At 44.6% G+C, this 20,386-nt stretch overlaps 1 protein-coding gene across 3 annotated transcripts in view; it reads left to right on the top strand.

Moving 5' to 3' along the window:
• The window catches only part of GLI2 (GLI family zinc finger 2), a 160,143-nt gene that overhangs the window by 109,665 nt on the left and 30,092 nt on the right, over positions 1-20,386 (top strand). For all 3 annotated transcript variants that reach the window (XM_073545311.1, XM_073545312.1, XM_073545313.1), the window contains 2 exons: positions 7,003-7,108; positions 13,339-13,538. In XM_073545311.1, coding sequence (XP_073401412.1) covers positions 7,003-7,108; positions 13,339-13,538 — 306 coding nt within the window. The remainder of the gene's footprint in view (positions 1-7,002; positions 7,109-13,338; positions 13,539-20,386) is intronic.

Raw genomic sequence — 20,386 nt, 5'->3', positions numbered from 1 at the left:
GTGATCAGATCCAGTGATGGACGCCGGCGATGGCGCTGCACAATCTGTCTGTGAACACCAGAACCACTGTGATTCCCCTTGGCTGCAGAGCTCACGCTCAGACTTTGGGGTCCCATTTTGGGGTCAGTCTTTGTGGCTGCGACGGGATCAGCTTAGTTATTTTTTCTTGATCCGGCTCTTCAGGAATTTCCTGTTTCCTCAAATGTAATTTCTTTTTTTTTTGCCTTCGGTTTAAGACAGAAAATCTAGTTTTAATGACTCGGCCTGAAGAATATTATTCTTATTACCGAGGACTTCCTGTTCCAGGAGAAAATAAAACACTCAGCAACTTTCACCGCCGCTGTCCAAGCACATGTTCTCCTTACCGGGGCCCAGGGGACAGGGCGCGGGGCACGAAGGGTTAACCGCGTCAGGAGATACCAGGAACCCAGCAAAGTTCTCATATACTAGCTCTGATTGCTGTCAGTGAATGGGATAATTATTACTGATACTTAAGAAGTCAGAACCCTCTTATAATGCTCCAGTACTGATATAACCTCCAGACATTACACCATATGTGACTGATATCAGCCCCTCTTATAATGCTCCAGTACTGATATAACCTCCAGACATTACACCATATGTGACTGATATCAGCCCCTCTTATAACGCTCCAGTGCTGATATAACCCCCAGACATTACACCATATGTGACTGATATCAGCCCCTCTTATAACGCTCCAGTACTGATATAACCTCCAGACATTACACCATATGTGACTGATATCAGCCTCTCTTATAATGCTCCAGTACTGATATAACCTCCAGACATTACACCATATGTGACTGATATCAGCCCCTCTTATAACGCTCCAGTGCTGATATAACCCCCAGACATTACACCATATGTGACTGATATCAGCCCCTCTTATAACGCTCCAGTGCTGATATAACCCCCAGACATTACACCATATGTGACTGATATCAGCCCCTCTTATAACGCTCCAATACTGATATAACCTCCAGACATTACACCATATGTGACTGATATCAGCCCCTCTTATAACGCTCCAGTACTGATATAACCTCCAGACATTACACCGTATGTGACTGATATCAGCCCCTCTTATAACGCTCCAGTGCTGATATAACCCCCAGACATTACACCATATGTGACTGATATCAGCCCCTCTTATAACGCTCCAATACTGATATAACCTCCAGACATTACATCATATGTGACTGATATCAGCCCCTCTTATAACGCTCCAGTACTGATATAACCTCCAGACATTACACCGTATGTGACTGATATCAGCCCCTCTTATAACGCTCCAGTGCTGATATAACCCCCAGACATTACACCATATGTGACTGATATCAGCCCCTCTTATAACGCTCCAGTACTGATATAACCTCCAGACATTACATCATATGTGACTGATATCAGCCCCTCTTATAACGCTCCAGTACTGATATAACCTCCAGTCATTACACCATATGTGACTGATATCAGCCCCTCTTATAACGCTCCAGTACTGATATAACCCCCAGACATTACACCATATGTGACTGATATCAGCCCCTCTTATAACACTCCAGTACTGATATAACCTCCAGTCATTACACCATATGTGACTGATATCAGCCCCTCTTATAACGCTCCAGTACTGATATAACCCCCAGACATTACACCATATGTGACTGATATCAGCCCCTCTTATAACGCTCCAGTACTGATATAACCCCCAGACATTACACCATATGTGACTGATATCAGCCCCTCTTATAACGCTCCAGTACTGATATAACCTCCAGACATTACACCATATGTGACTGATATCAGCCCCTCTTATAACGCTCCAGTACTGATATAACCTCCAGACATTACACCATATGTGACTGATATCAGCCCCTGTTATAACGCTCCAGTACTGATATAACCTCCAGACATTACACCATATGTGACTGATATCAGCCCCTCTTATAACGCTCCAGTACTGATATAACCTCCAGACATTACACCATATGTGACTGATATCAGCCCCTCTTATAACGCTCCAGTACTGATATAACCCCCAGACATTACACCATATGTGACTGATATCAGCCCCTCTTATAACGCTCCAGTACTGATATAACCTCCAGACATTACACCATATGTGACTGATATCAGCCCCTCTTATAACGCTCCAGTACTGATATAACCCCCAGACATTACACCATATGTGACTGATATCAGCCCCTCTTATAACACTCCAGTACTGATATAACCTCCAGACATTACACCATATGTGACTGATATCAGCCCCCCTTATAACGCTCCAGTGCTGATATAAACTCCAGACATTACACCATATGTGACTGATATCAGCCCCTCTTATAATGCTCCAGTACTGATATAATCCCCAGACATTACACCATATGTGACTGATATCAGCCCCTCTTATAACGCTCTAGTACTGATATAACCTCCAGACATTACACCATGTGACTGATATCAGCCCCTCTTATAACGCTCCAGTCCTGATATAACCCCCAGACATTACACCATATGTGACTGATATCAGCCACTCTTATAACGCTCCAGTACTGATATAACCCCCAGACATTACACCATATGTGACTGATATCAGCCCCTCTTATAACGCTCCAGTACTGATATAACCTCCAGACATTACACCATATGTGACTGATATCAGCCCCTCTTATAACACTCCAGTACTGATATAACCTCCAGATATTACTCTATATGTGACTGATATCATCCCCGTTATAACACTCCAGTGCTGATATAACCCCCAGACATTACACCATATGTGACTGATATCAGCCCCTCTTATAACGCTCCAGTACTGATATAACCTCCAGACATTACACCATATGTCACTGATATCAGCCCCTCTTATAACTCTCCAGTACTGATATAACCTCCAGACATTACACCGTATGTGACTGATATCAGCCCCTCTTATAACGCTCCAGTGCTGATATAACCCCCAGACATTACACCATATGTGACTGATATCAGCCCCTCTTATAACGCTCCAGTACTGATATAACCTCCAGACATTACATCATATGTGACTGATATCAGCCCCTCTTATAACGCTCCAGTACTGATATAACTCCCAGACATTACACCATATGTGACTGATATCAGCCCCTCTTATAACGCTCCAGTACTGATATAACCCCCAGACATTACACCATATGTGACTGATATCAGCCCCTCTTATAACACTCCAGTACTGATATAACCCCCAGACATTACACCATATGTGACTGATATCAGCCCCTCTTATAACGCTCCAGTACTGATATAACCTCCAGACATTACACCATATGTGACTGATATCAGCCCCTCTTATAACGCTCCAGTACTGATATAACCTCCAGACATTACACCATATGTGACTGATATCAGCCCCCCTTATAACGCTCCAGTGCTGATATAAACTCCAGACATTACACCATATGTGACTGATATCAGCCCCTCTTATAACGCTCCAGTACTGATATAACCTCCAGACATTACACCATATGTGACTGATATCAGCCCCTGTTATAACGCTCCAGTACTGATATAACCTCCAGACATTACACCATATGTGACTGATATCAGCCCCTCTTATAACGCTCCAGTACTGATATAAACTCCAGACATTACACCATATGTGACTGATATCAGCCCCTCTTATAACGCTCCAACACTGATATAACCCCCAGACATTACACCATATGTGACTGATATCAGCCCCTCTTATAACGCTCCAGTACTGATATAATCCCCAGACATTACACCATATGTGACTGATATCAGCCCCTCTTATAACGCTCTAGTACTGATATAACCTCCAGACATTACACCATGTGACTGATATCAGCCCCTCTTATAACGCTCCAGTCCTGATATAACCCCCAGACATTACACCATATGTGACTGATATCAGCCACTCTTATAACGCTCCAGTACTGATATAACCCCCAGACATTACACCATATGTGACTGATATCAGCCCCTCTTATAACGCTCCAGTACTGATATAACCTCCAGACATTACACCATATGTGACTGATATCAGCCCCTCTTATAACACTCCAGTACTGATATAACCTCCAGATATTACTCTATATGTGACTGATATCATCCCCGTTATAACACTCCAGTGCTGATATAACCCCCAGACATTACACCATATGTGACTGATATCAGCCCCTCTTATAACGCTCCAGTACTGATATAACCTCCAGACATTACACCATATGTCACTGATATCAGCCCCTCTTATAACGCTCCAGTACTGATATAACCCCCAGACATTACATCATATGTGACTGATATCAGCCCCTCTTATAACGCTCCAGTACTGATATAACCCCCAGACATTACACCATATGTCACTGATATCAGCCCCTCTTATAACGCTCCAGTACTGATATAACCTCCAGACATTACATCATATGTGACTGATATCAGCCTCTTATAACACTCCAGTACTGATATAACCTCCAGATATTACTCTATATGTGACTGATATCATCCCCGTTATAACACTCCAGTGCTGATATAACCTCCAGACATTACACCATATGTCACTGATATCAGCCCCTCTTATAACGCTCCAGTACTGATATAACCCCCAGACATTACATCATATGTGACTGATATCAGCCCCACTTATAACACTCCAGTGCTGATATAACCTCCAGACATTACACCATATGTCACTGATATCAGCCCCTCTTATAACGCTCCAGTACTGATATAACCTCCAGACATTACATCATATGTGACTGATATCAGCCCCACTTATAACACTCCAGTGCTGATATAACCTCCAGACATTACACCATATGTGACTGATATCAGCCCCTCTTCTAACGCTCCAGTACTGATATAACCTCCAGACATTACACCATATGTGACTGATATCAGCCCCTCTTATAACGCTCCAGTACTGATATAACCTCCAGACATTACACCATATGTCACTGATATCAGCCCCTCTTATAACACTCCAGTACTGATATAACCTCCAGATATTACTCTATATGTGACTGATATCATCCCCGTTATAACACTCCAGTGCTGATATAACCCCCAGACATTACACCATATGTGACTGATATCAGCCCCTCTTATAACGCTCCAGTACTGATATAACCTCCAGACATTACACCATATGTCACTGATATCAGCCCCTCTTATAACGCTCCAGTACTGATATAACCCCCAGACATTACATCATATGTGACTGATATCAGCCCCTCTTATAACGCTCCAGTACTGATATAACCCCCAGACATTACACCATATGTCACTGATATCAGCCCCTCTTATAACGCTCCAGTACTGATATAACCTCCAGACATTACATCATATGTGACTGATATCAGCCTCTTATAACACTCCAGTACTGATATAACCTCCAGATATTACTCTATATGTGACTGATATCATCCCCGTTATAACACTCCAGTGCTGATATAACCTCCAGACATTACACCATATGTCACTGATATCAGCCCCTCTTATAACGCTCCAGTACTGATATAACCCCCAGACATTACATCATATGTGACTGATATCAGCCCCACTTATAACACTCCAGTGCTGATATAACCTCCAGACATTACACCATATGTCACTGATATCAGCCCCTCTTATAACGCTCCAGTACTGATATAACCTCCAGACATTACATCATATGTGACTGATATCAGCCCCTCTTATAACGCTCCAGTGCTGATATAACCCCCAGACATTACACCATATGTCACTGATATCAGCCCCTCTTATAACGCTCGAGTACTGATATAACCTCCAGACATTACATCATATGTGACTGATATCAGCCCCTCTTATAACGCTCCAGTACTGATATAACCCCCAGACATTACACCATATGTGACTGATATCAGCCCCTCTTATAACGCTCCAGTACTGATATAACCCCCAGACATTACATCATATGTGACTGATATCAGCCCCACTTATAACACTCCAGTGCTGATATAACCTCCAGACATTACACCATATGTCACTGATATCAGCCCCTCTTATAACGCTCCAGTACTGATATAACCTCCAGACATTACATCATATGTGACTGATATCAGCCCCTCTTATAACGCTCCAGTGCTGATATAACCCCCAGACATTACATCATATGTGACTGATATCTGCCCCTCTTATAACGCTCCAGTACTGATATAACCTCCAGACATTACATCATATGTGACTGATATCAGCCCCTCTTATAACACTCCAGTACTGATATAACCCCCAGACATTACATCATATGTGACTGATATCAGCCCCTCTTATAACGCTCCAGCACTGATATAACCCCCAGACATTACACCATATGTGACTGATATCAGCCCCTCTTATAACGCTCCAGTACTGATATAACCCCCAGACATTACACCATATGTGACTGATATCAGCCCCTCTTATAACGCTCCAGTACTGATATAACCCCCAGACATTACACCATATGTGACTGATATCAGCCCCTCTTATAACGCTCCAGTACTGATATAACCTCCTCTACTGTATGTTCCACCCCGTTATCAGTGCCGGACAGCAGCTGTGCCTCTGCACTGGGTGGAGAATGTAGGACAGGTGTTTGTATCACTGGATCCTGGGTCAGATAATCCTCACATTGTTCTACAGGAGACAATCTGTGAGGGGGCAGCGCATTCTGGGGTCTGCTCATCTGCTCACTCAGTAACCCCGTCACTGCTGCCTCCTTGCCTTGCGGGTGTATAATGGACGCTCCATGTGAAGCCACAGATCTGAGCCAGATTACGAGATGATATTCACAGATGGAAACATTGTATCATTATTGACCGCGCTGTTACTTTGAAATGTCTTTATTGTCTGTACAAATCCTCGCTTATTGTACAACGCTGCGGAATATGTTGGTGCGATAGAAATACAATTGATAATTACGTTTATATGAAGCCATTTCTTGGACGCGGTTTCCTCTAATTCCCGCTGTTTCCTTCTCTGTAGACGCAGCGCATCTCTTCCCGACATTCCACACTCCGTTCCCTATTGACATCCGGCACCAAGAGGGGCGATATCACTACGAAAGCCACGCCATCCACGCCATCCACGGGTAAGTCTATAGAGATTACTGCTGACAACCTGCCTGTGTACATGTGTGAGAGGTTGTCAGCCCCGCCCCCGGTGATGACATCACTGATATAATGATGAGACCACACCCCTTATACTCCAGCCCCGCCCCCGGTGATGACATCACTGATATAATGATGAGACCACACCCCTTATACTCCAGCCCCGCCCCTGGTGATGACATCACTGATATAATGATGAGACCACACCCCTTATACTCCAGCCCCGCCCCTGGTGATGACATCATTGATATAATGATGAGACCACACCCCTTATACTCCAGCCCCGCCTCCCGGTGATGACATCACTGATATAATGATGAGACCACACCCCTTATACTCCAGCCCCACCCTTGATGACATCACTGATATAATGATGAGACCACACCCCTTATACTCCAGCCCCGCCTCCCGGTGATGACATCACTGATATAATGATGAGACCACACTCCTTATACTCCAACCCCGCCTCCCAGTGATGACATCACTGATATAATAATGAGACCACACCCCTTATACTCCAGCCCCGCCTCCCGGTGATGACATCACTGATATAATGATGAGACCACACTCCTTATACTCCAGCCCCACCTCCCAGTGATGACATCACTGATATAATAATGAGACCACACCCCTTATACTCCAGCCCCACCCTTGATGACATCACTGATATAATGATGAGACCACACCCCTTATACTCCAGCCCCGCCTCCTGGTGATGACATCACTGATATAATGATGAGACCACACTCCTTATACTCCAACCCCGCCTCCCAGTGATGACATCACTGATATAATAATGAGACCACACCCCTTATACTCCAGCCCCGCCTCCCGGTGATGACATCACTGATATAATGATGAGACCACACTCCTTATACTCCAGCCCCACCTCCCAGTGATGACATCACTGATATAATAATGAGACCACACCCCTTATACTCCAGCCCCACCCTTGATGACATCACTGATATAATGATGAGACCACACCCCTTATACTCCAGCCCCGCCTCCCGGTGATGACATCACTGATATAATGATGAGACCACACTCCTTATACTCCAGCCCCACCTCCCAGTGATGACATCACTGATATAATAATGAGACCACACCCCTTATACTCCAGCCCCACCCTTGATGACATCACTGATATAATGATGAGACCACACCCCTTATACTCCAGCCCCGCCTCCCGGTGATGACATCACTGATATAATGATGAGACCACACTCCTTATACTCCAGCCCCGCCTCCCAGTGATGACATCACTGGTATAATAATGAGACCACACCCCTTATACTCCAGCCCCAGCCCTGGTTATGACATCACTGATATGATGACTCGTGATTACATCTTCATGATTTGCAGCCTCACTGGTGGTCGGGCTGCCATGTGACGTATATTTCGGAGTTCCCCCGTTACGCCTGCCGCTGGCCTTCCTTGGTGCAGACTCTTGGACCCCTCACCCCTTTTCCATGTAATGACAGCAGTTGGAGCCTCCATTTATCACAGAGCCGGTTGTATTTGGAGCCTGGTTGTTGGCGCTGATGATTAATGAGATGTGATTGTTGCACGGACCCTCATCCATCGCCCCCACATCCTGAGTGTCGGCATCTGCTCTGGTTCCAAACTCACCTAATTACAGCAAATGAAGCGTGGCCCCGCGCGGTGCAGTCATCGGGGCGGCAGCAGGCGGTGACATGTCCCAGGTCCCGGAACGTCACATCTCCGGACACAAGATCTCTGCGGCCTACAGTGAACATGATCCACCGAGCAGATCAGTGTCGGGTGCTGGACCAGGGGAAGGCGAGAACCCTATGGGTTTAGTATTTTAATTATGTGCAATCACTTGGGGATCACTTTTTTGAAAGTGGAAACCCCCTTTAATTGGGCAAATCCAAGAGTCCTCCTTGTCTGCTGATTCCCGGTCCAGACAAGCGCCACTCTGTAGCATGATCAGTCTGTGCGTTACACGAGTTTTGCTCTGGGTGACAGTGTTACATTGTTGGAGAACTCTGACCCCCGCTGTGATACATTGTCACACTGATTCCACCCTGGCCTGGATGTAATAGTAGGGGGGGATGATGCTCCGCACCGCAGAGCGCCCCTCAATGTTTACACGCGGGAAATGTCACTTGCGTTAATTACAGAACGCTCCGACTTAATTACCTCCTGTAACAGCGATATTCCTCCAGCGGTAAATTAGTCTCAATCAGACTACAGTAAGTAATTAGGGAGATTGCGGGATTATGGATCATCGTGCAGAGATTTCTCACACAGGACAATGGAGCTCTTATCCCAAACGTTCCATCATTTTATAAGGCGTGCTCCAGCCGCGACCACAAGACTTTAGTGGACGGTCACTGGCTGGTTGCAGGGTCGAGGCTTTAGCCCACATTTATTAGAACCGTCTTAAAAAGATAGTTCAAGTGATTTGTGCCATTTAAGAATTTTGGCGCATTTGGACCTTAAAATCGGTAAATAGCACCGAGACTTGTGCCAAACTTTGCTTTATTTTCAGATTTTTCAGCAAAACAAAATGTGTGTATGTGTGTATATATATATATATATTTATAATAGATGTAGTGTGGACTTCTCAGGAGGCCACTCAGTAAGGGCAGTTTCACACGTCAGTGTCTCCGGTACGTGTAGTGACCGTTTTCTCACGTACCGGAGACACTGACACACGTAGACCCATTCGAATGAATGTGTCTCTGCAGATGTCAGCGTGTTTTCATGGACCGTGTGTCCGTGTGCAAAATACGCTGCCATGTCCGTTTTTGTGCAACAGCACGGATCACACGGACCCATACAAGTCAATGGGTCTGTGCAAACACGTACCGCACACGGATGCTGTCCATGTGCGTTTTTAAAAGTCAAAGGGTTAACATTGAAAATAATTTTTCACAAACACGGACAGCACACGGATGGTACACACGGACACAGATAGCTCCGGTACCGGAATTATCTGGACGTGTGACACTGCCCTTACATTGTATCAGTCTAGTTCAGGCCTCGATCACACATCAGTGTTTGTAGCCAAAACCAGGAGCATCTCCAAAGCACAGAACAGGAGTCAGGAATCATCACAGTTTTTCTCGGTAAGTTCCATTCCTGGTTTTGGCTACAAACACTGATGCAAAATACTGACCAAATACTGACGTGTGAAAGTTACTCAGGCCACATTCTCACGGTCAGTGTTTGGTCAGTATTTCACATCAGTATTTGTAGCCAAAACCCGGAGAGGAACAATCAGAGGAAAAGTCTAATAGAAACTCGTCACCACTTCTGGATTTATCACCCACTTAGACCGGATACAACAGTAACAGACCCTCAGCTGTGAGACATCACAACATCAGTCTGGGGAAGCTTGTCTAGATTGGATACAATTGTAGCAAATCTTCAGCTGTTAGTACGAGTGCTGGATTATCAGACTTTCTGGAATATTAGTTATTCAGGCTTCATGTGATCATTTCCTCTGCAGACTGATTATTAGGAGAACAGCTTTAATATTTTATTGTTCTTTCCCCGCAGTCGTCAGACTCCATATAATGATCCATGAGAACTGCCAGAGTGTCGCTGCGATCACATTCGCATTTAGATGTCAAGTGCCGGCCTGTCTCTTTAAGTGGCCGCTGCTGCCAGATCTGTGAGTGCGGCAGACAAGGCAACGTCTCTGTTACACATTAATGGGCATTAATTCCCCGTCATGCCCGACTCCAGCTGTGTAACATCATCTCACATCTGCTGCTGCCAGCGCTGCACTGGTAACGGCCATACCACCCGCGCCCACCGCCATCTCCAACCCACAGCCGCGTATCAGCAACGCGGGCGCAATTGTATACTTACAGCCTCTAATATCTAGTCAACCTTGCTGGTATAACCTAGGCATCTCCTGTATGTAATTATATATGTACAGCCGGTATATCCTGGGCATCTCCTGTATGTAATTATATATGTACAGCTGGTATAACCTGGGTATCTCCTGTATGTAATTATATATGTACAGCCGGTATATCCTGGGCATCTCCTGTATGTAATTATATATGTACAGCTGGTATAACCTGGGTATCTCCTGTATATAATTATATAAGTACAGCTGGTATAACCTGGGCATCTCCTGTATGTAATTATATATGTACAGCTGGTATAACCTGGGTATCTCCTGAATATAATTATATATGTACAGCCGCTATAACCTGGGCATCTCCTGTATATAATTATATATATATATGTACAGCTGGTATAACCTGAGCATCTCCTGTATATAATTATATATGTACAGCCGGTATAACCTAGACATCTCCTGTATATAATTATATATATATGTACAGCTGGTATAACCTGGGCATCTCCTGTATATAATTATATATGTACAGCCGGTATAACCTGGGCATCTCCTGTATATAATTATATATGTACAGCCGGTATAACCTGGGCAACTCCTGTATGTAATTATATATGTACAGCTGGTATAACCTGGGTATCTCCTGTATATAACTATATATGTACAGCTGGTATAACCTGGGTATCTCCTGTATATAATGATATATGTACAGCTGGTATAACCTGGGCATCTCCTGTATATAATATATATATGTACAGCCGGTATAACCTGGGCATCTCCTGTATATAATTATATATGTACAACCGGCATAACCTGGGCATCTCCTGTATATAATTATATATGTACAGCCGGTATAACCTGGGTATCTCCTGTATATAATTATATATGTACAGCCGGTATAACCTGGGCATCTCCTGTATATAATTATATATGTACAGCTGGTATAACCTGGGCATCTCCTGTATATAATTATATATATATATATGTACAGCTGGTATAACCTGAGCATCTCCTGTATATAATTATATATGTACAGCCGGTATAACCTGGGCATCTCCTGTATATAATTATATATGTACAGCCGGTATAACCTGGGCATCTCCTGTATGTAATTATATATGTACAGCTGGTATAACCTGGGTATCTCCTGTATATAACTATATATGTACAGCTGGTATAACCTGGGTATCTCCTGTATATAATGATATATGTACAGCTGGTATAACCTGGGCATCTCCTGTATATAATATATATATGTGCAGCCGGTATAACCTGGGCATCTCCTGTATATAATTATATATGTACAGCCGGCATAACCTGGGCATCTCCTGTATATAATTATATATGTACAGCCGGTATAACCTGGGTATCTCCTGTATATAATTATATATGTACAGCTGGTATAACCTGGACATCTCCTGTATATAACTATATATGTACAGCAGGTATAACCTGGGCATCTGCTGTATATAATGATATATGTACAGCTGGTATAACCTGGGCATCTCCTGTATATAATTATATATGTACAGCCGGCATAACCTGGGCATCTCCTGTATATAATTATATATGTACAGCCGGTATAACCTGGACATCTCCTGTATATAATTATATATGTACAGCTGGTATAACCTGGACATCTCCTGTATATAACTATATATGTACAGCAGGTATAACCTGGGCATCTCCTGTATATAATGATATATGTACAGACGGTATAACCTGGGTATCTCCTGTATATAATTATATATGTACAGCTGGTATAACCTGGGCATATCCTGTATATAATTATATATGTACAGCCGGTATAACCTGGGCATCTCCTGTATATAATGATATATGTACAGCCGGTATAACCTGGGCATCTCCTGTATATAATTATATATGTACAGCTGGAATAACCTGGGCATCTCCTATATATAATTATATATGTACAGACGGTATAACCTGGGTATCTCCTGTATATAATTATATATGTACAGCTGGTATAACCTGGGTATCTCCTGTATATAATTATATATGTACAGCTGGTATAACCTGGGCATCTCCTGTATATAATTATATATGTACAGCTGGTATAACCTGGGCATCTCCTGTATATAATTATATATGTACAGCGGGTATAACCTGGGCATCTCCTGTATATACTTATATATGTACAGCTGGTATAACCTGGGCGTCTCCTGTATATAATTATATATGTACAGCTGGTATAACCTGGGCATCTCCTGTATATAATTATATATGTACAGCGGGTATAACCTGGGCATCTCCTGTATATACTTATATATGTACAGCTGGTATAACCTGGGTATTTTCTTCTGAGTATACTATGTCTTGACAATGATATGTTGTTTTTCTTCCCAGTCCTCCAGGCCTCAGTGGCAGTCCCGTCATCTCTGACATCTCCCTCATCCGCCTGTCTCCTCACCCAGTGGGCACCACCACAGATCTCAGTCACACCCATCATTATGTGAGCCCGCACATGGAGCATTACCTGCGATCTGTCCATGGAAGCCCTACCCTGTCCATGATCTCCGCTGCCAGGGGGCTGAGCCCCGCCGAAGGTAGGTGACTCCAGGGAATTCCGTGACAAGGATCAAATATGGACAGATTTTTAACCTTTAAATATAGTTTCCATTCACTGACAGCAGGCAGAGAATATGAAGATGGGAACGTTTTCCCCAATAATTCAGCTTTGCTTCACCAATCTGGATGAGTCCATTAAATAGTTAATCATGGAGTCTTGCCCGCGGAGCAGATTCTTCTGTTACACATCGGGCGCTCAGTGATCACATTTTCTCATTGACATTAGTCTTAATCCAGGTCGGTCAAACACTGAGTGAAGTGAAACTTTCCCCTAAATCCTAAACATGCTGAAGTGTTGTCACAATGTGCAAGATTCTGCCATCCTCACTCGAGCCTGTAAGGCTACTTTCACACATCAGTTTTTTGCCGTCAGGCAGGATCCGGCTTTTTTTAGAAAAAACGGATCCGGCATAAATTTTGGAGAACTGTAGAAACGGATCCGTTTTTTTGCTGGATCCGTCTCTGTTCCTGGCGGCTGGCCAATTGGATCTGAGCATGCGCAGACTTAAAAAAACCGGATCCGGTGGCTGGATCCGTCTTTTTCTGGAACCGGCGCATTCCGGCGCCCATAGACTTTCATTGTAGCAAAAAGCTGGAAACGTCTTAGGCCTCTTTCACACATCAGTTTTTTGCCTTCAGGCGCGATCCGGCTTTTTTTTGTAAAACCGGATCCGGCAAAATGCAATGCCGGATCCGGTTTTTCCCCATTGACTTGCATTAGCGCCGGATCGTGCCGGATGGCATTGTGTTTCATCCGTTTTTTGCCGGATCCGGCAACTTGTCTCATTCCGGCGTCTGGAAAAAACGGCTACTGTAACGTTTTTTGTCTCCGGCGAAAAAGCCGGAAGCGCCGGATCCGGCGCTTCCAGCTTTTTGCTACAATGAAAGTCTATGGGCGCCGGAATGTGCCGTATCCAGAAAAAGACGGATCCAGCCACCGGATCCGTTTTTTTTAAGTCTGCGCATGCTCAGATCCAATTGGCCAGCCGCCAGGAACAGAGACGGATCCAGCAAAAAAACTGATCCGTTTCTACAGTTCTCCAAAATTTATGCCGGATCCGTTTTTTCTAAAAAAAAGCCGGATCCTGCCTGACGGCAAAAAACTGATGTGTGAAAGTAGCCTTACACGGGAGGAGGGAATCTGGTGTACAAAGGGCTCATTCACCAGCGAGAGCGTCACATAATCATCGTCTGTCACCTGTCACTTCCTGCTAAAGCTATTCTCTAAGCCTCTGAGCCGCCAGTTAGGTCCTGGGTGTTACAAGCCTCTGAGCCGCCAGTCAGGTCCTGGGTGTTACAAGCCTCTGAGCCGCCAGTCAGGTCCTGGGTGTTACAAGCCTCCGAGCTGCCAGTCAGGTCCTGGGTATTACAAGCCTCTGAGCTGCCAGTCAGGTCCTGGGTGTTACAAGCCTCTGAGCCGCCAGTCAGGTTCAGTGTGTTACAAGCCTCTGAGCCACCAGTCAGGTCCTGGGTGTTACAAGCCTCTGAGCCACCAGTCAGGTCCTGGGTGTTACAAGCCTCCGTGCCACCAGTCAGGTCCTGGATATTACAAGCCTCCGAGCCGCCAGTCAGGTTCAGGGTGTTACAAGCCTCTGAGCTGCCAGTCAGGTCCTGGGTATTACAAGCCTCCGAGCTGCCAGTCAGGTCCTGGGTGTTACAAGCCTCTGAGCCGCCAGTCAGGTTCAGTGTGTTACAAGCCTCTGAGCCACCAGTCAGGTCCTGGGTGTTACAAGCCTCTGAGCCACCAGTCAGGTCCTGGGTGTTACAAGCCTCCGTGCCACCAGTCAGGTCCTGGATATTACAAGCCTCCGAGCCGCCAGTCAGGTCCTGGGTGTTATAAGCCTCCGTGCCACCAGTCAGGTCCTGGGTGTTACAAGCCTCTGAGCCACCAGTCAGGTCCTGGGTATTACAAGCCTCCGAGCTGCCAGTCAGGTTCAGGGTGTTACAAGCCTCCGAGCTGCCAGTCAGGTCCAGAGTGTTACAAGCCTCCGAGCCGCCAGTCAGGTCCTGGGTGTTACAAGCCTCTGAGCCGCCAGTCAGGTCCTGGGTGTTACAAGCCTCTGAGCTGCCAGTCAGGTCCAGAGTGTTACAAGCCTCTGAGCCGCCAGTCAGGTCCAGGGTATTACAAGTCTCTGAGCTGCCAGTCAGGTCCAGGGTGTTACAAGCCTCCGTGCCGCCAGTCAGGTCCTGGGTGTTACAAGCCTCCGAGCTGCCAGTCAGGTTCAGGGTGTTACAAGCCTCTGAGCTGCCAGTCAGGTCCAGGGTGTTACAAGCCTCTGAGCTGCCAGTCAGGTCCAGTGCACAAACATTTGTTATAAGGTCCATAGCAAATCTATAGAAAATGGACAATTTTCCCCCCACAATGCCCAAGAGCTTCCAGGGCCCACCTCCCTGCTGGAACAAGTCCCCCTGTTCTTGGCATCGGTGGTCAGCCCCTATATTTGTGGTACATGTTTAATTTTAGGTGAGTGCCTGTAATAAGACAACCTTTTTTATATGAAAGCTGCCCCATAATCCCATCATTGCTACATGCTGATCTTCAAAAACCTCCAGTGATCAATTAATGGAGTGGAGACGTGAAATTACATGCCAGATATTCAAATGGATGGCCAACCATGAATGGGTGCCCCACATCTGGAGGGAGACCTTTCCTAGTGCCCTTCCGTTGTGGCCTTGAGGGGTCCCATTTGAAGTACCATCCTCTAGAACGTGAAATTTCTTCAGTAGGGCATAGTGGCCCTTGTTGGTTTAGTGAGACAACCCTTTAAATGAGTTTTCCAATTTTGACATTTGTCTCTAGTCAGAAGGCTCCTTTGGAATCTGCTGATGCTCCTGAGAGCCCCCCAATCAGCTGAGATCTGTAGGGGCCCTGGCAGTAAGTGGTACATTTCTCTGCAGTGCCCCCACAGGGGAAATTAAGTATTACACAGTGTCCTTTCACAACATCTGTCTATTGCAGGACAGGGGAGATCCTCTAGTGATAGAAACTCTTTGGCGCTGATGAGGTTTTCCTGATACCAATTATTGGCGCTGTTTTTGGCAGCCTAAATTCTGTACATAAACTAGTTCTGGAGGTCGCGGGGCAGAATCAGCAGGGAGAGGCTGGTATTGTGGACGAAGCTTAGAAAGGTGAGGCCAGAATGCTTAAGTGATGGCCGAGACTTGGAAGTTTGTCTTAAACGTTCTCTATTTTTGGCCTCACGACCTTGTAAAAGCTGCAGCGGAGGCTGGTAATCCCATTGGCCTCCCATCTCCCCGCACGTTTCATCGCAACCTACGAGGCTTGGTCCATGTTCTCAGCCTTGAACATTTTCTCCTTGAATGGATTTGGACAGAGGGTGACACTATTTATTTTTCCTCTGGGTTCGCCGCCCCCTCGCTCCTCTCTGGATGTAGCGTTGAGGATTTGCAGCTGTGAGAATTTCTATAATTGGCGCTGGCGAAGTGCAGAGATTCAGGGAGCCAGACGCCGAGACTCGCTGCGTCCAACACATCTCCGGGCCCATGTGTGTCTCCTCAGCATCACGGAGAGTGGAGGCGACATTAATGAGGCCGATTAGAAGTTTCCTACAGGATGGGGCGTGGAAGTCCGGAGCGTTCACACAGCCGCCCCCTCTATAGTGATATCCGCATACATTTCTACAATCTTACAAGTTTGGCTAGAAAATGTGCAACTTTTTATTTTGCATTCCATAAAATGATATTGTGTAGTGAGGCCGCGTTCACACTGCTGTATGTGATCCTGATCTCACTAGAGCTTCTCCTGGTGATAAAATCACATCAGTTTCTAACGTTGTCCATACAAATTACTGTAGAGGTTATGCCTTCCCAATTCATTCCAACAGATGATGTCAGGGCACCGGAGAATCACCATGTTCTCTGGGGATATGCCAAAGCTCCCAACTGTCCCGGATTCTGCAGCACCGTCCCAGCACATCGGGGCTTTATCCCGGCTTCACATGCTCACTTCTCTCTCCGTGCAATGTACTCTCTGGGGGTCTTCATCACTACCTAGCTCCTCATTGGGGGGAGAAGCAGGCATCTCTCTGCACACACTTACATTTATTACATAATTCTTGTCTTTCATGTGATCTGATCGCACAGGGAATGAAACCCACAACATGTATCATTGCAGGCAGCAGCTAAAGTTATGAGCCACGGCTTACATTGATGTCACTGGGTGGATTATCTATACAGTGGCATGTAAGTTTGGGCACCGTTGGTCAATATTACTGTTATTGTGAACCGTTATTTTTAGAGTAGTTTTTTACATTTTAAAAATTGCAAAAGGAAAAGAGACAGATGCAAAAGTTTTGGCACCCTTAGAGATTTGTGTGCTCAGATAGCTTTGACCAAAGTTTCAGAACTTAATTAGCCTCTTAGGGTTATGACTTGTTCACTATCATCATTAGGAAAGGCCAGGTAATGCAAATGTGCCAGCTTTATAAAACCAAGCCTCCTCTAACCATGTGCCAAAAAACAGCAGCCATGGGTTCTCCTAAGCTGCTGCCTAGCACTCTGAGAATGGTGGAGACCACAAAGCAGGAGAAGGCTATAAGAAGAGAGCAAAGCGTATTCAAGTTGCTCTTTCTTCAGCTCAAAATGTAATTAAGAAATGGCCGTTACCAGAAACAGTGGAGTTCAAGATGAGGTCTAGAGGACCAAGCAAAATTTCAGTGAGAGCTGCTCATATTATTGCTAAAGCAGCAAATCAGAATCCGTGCTTGACTGCAAAAGACCTTCAGAAAGATTTAGCAGACTCTGGAGTTTGTGGTACATTGTCCTACTTTTCGGAGACACCTGCACAAATATGGCCTTCATGGAAGAGTCATCAGAAGAAAACCTCTCCTGCATCTTCACCATAAAATTCAAAATTCATCTTCAGAAGTATGCAAAAGAACCATTGAGGTTAAAATAGAACTTTTTGGCCATAATGATCAAAGGTATGTGTGGAGAAAAAAGGGCAGAGAATTGCAGGAAAATAACATCTCACCAATCATTGAGCATGGGGGTGGATCAGTCACTCTTTGGGGTTGTGTTGCAATCAATGGCACAGTGAACATTTCACGGGTAGAGCGAACAATGGATTCAATGAAATTTCAACAAATTCTACAAATGGATAATGATCCTAAACACATGACACAATCCACAATAGACGACCTCAAAGAGCGCAAGCTGAAGGTTTTGCAATAGCCCTCACAGTCCCCTTATCTGAACATCATTGAACATCTGTGACTAGACTTCAAAAAATACTTTCAAAAGGGGGTGCTACTAGGTACTAAGCATGCAGGTTGCCCACATTTTTTGCGTCTACCCATTTTCCTTTTTGTAATTTTTAAAATGTAAAAAATGAATATAATATTTTTTGCCTAAAATACAAAGGAAATGTGTCATCTTTAACTTTAGAACTTTTAAATCATTTCATCTTCAACTTGCTGAACTGATTACAATAAAAGTAATTTTGCCAAAGGGTGCCCAAACTTTTAAATGCCACTGTACTTGAAGCTGTAACATAGATTATACTGTTCCGTAGAGATACATCTGTACATAGCAGTGTATTTCTATGTCCCTGTATTCTAGAGGAAGAATATTTCAAAAACATAATAAAAGTGTAATGCAGAGGCCGGGTTAACACGTAGGTGAAATTCTGCATTTTTTTTTTCTACAGGTGTTCGCACCACACAATGCAATAACAATCTTCCCTGATTTATTGTCTTTGCTGCATTTGTTTTATGCATTTTCCCATTTATTTAATGCGTTTTTGATGCAGATATGAAGTCACATTTTTTATGCATTTTTAATAGCACAAAAAAGCTTTGATTCTGTGCTTAAAAGTGCAACACAATTTTTTTTCGTATTTTTTAAGGCTGCACATTGAAGAGGAAAAATTGCATCAAATCCGCAGCGTTCAGCAACGTCTTTAGACGCACTGAGGCTATGTGCAGACGCTGCAGATTTGGCCTCTGCGGATCTGCAGCAGTTCTGCAGACAGTGTACAGTACAATGTTAGGCTATGTGCACACGCTGCGGTTTTTGCTGCGGTTCCGCTGCGGTTTTGGCCCTGCGGAACTGCAGCAGTTCCGCAGACATGGTACAGTACCATGTAACCCTATGGGTTTTCAAAACCGCAGTGCTCACGCTGCGTTTTTTTCCTCGCGGTTTTGCTGCGTTTTTTTCCGCAGCATGTCAATTGTTTCTGCGGTTTCCGCTGCGGTTTCACATCTTTAACATAGTAGAGGTGTGAAACCGCAGACCAAACCGCAGGTCACTTTACCTGCGGTTCCGCGGGAAAAACCCGCAGGTGAAACCACAGCGTGTGCACATAGCCTAAGACTATGGACATGTCAATTCTTTCTGCGGATTCCGCTGCGGTTTGCCACCTATTCCATTGTCCAGATGCAAACCGCAGGGGAAAACCGCTGGCTAATCCGCAGGTAAAACTACAGGTCATTTTACCTGTGGTTTTACCTGCTGATCCGCAGATAGAAATCCGCGGGTTAATCCTCAGCGTGTGCACATAGCCTAAGGGTGGAGTTTTCATGAAATCACATCCACTTTGCTTGGACATTTAGTCTGTGTTCACATGTAGCGTAAATGTTGCACTTTTTCTGCTGTTTTTTTTTTTTTTTAGAAATTCTGCTGTGTTTAATTGTCCATTTAAATTTGCTGTGATTTCATTCAAACTGCGCCCCCCTGTGCGTCTAAATACGCCGCTGAACTGTGCGGTTTTTGTGTTTTGTTTATTTGTTGTTATATGTTATGTTGTTATATGTATATATAGATAGATATATATATTGTGCGTCTGTGTATACATATACCGCATATA

This window comes from Dendrobates tinctorius, unplaced genomic scaffold (genome assembly GCF_039654945.1).
Source record: "Dendrobates tinctorius isolate UK_male_01 unplaced genomic scaffold, ASM3965494v1 ptg000143l, whole genome shotgun sequence".
Classification (NCBI taxonomy): Eukaryota; Metazoa; Chordata; class Amphibia; order Anura; family Dendrobatidae; genus Dendrobates; species Dendrobates tinctorius.
Note: the sequence above shows the minus strand (reverse complement) of the source record. Positions and strands in the feature narration are given on the sequence as shown.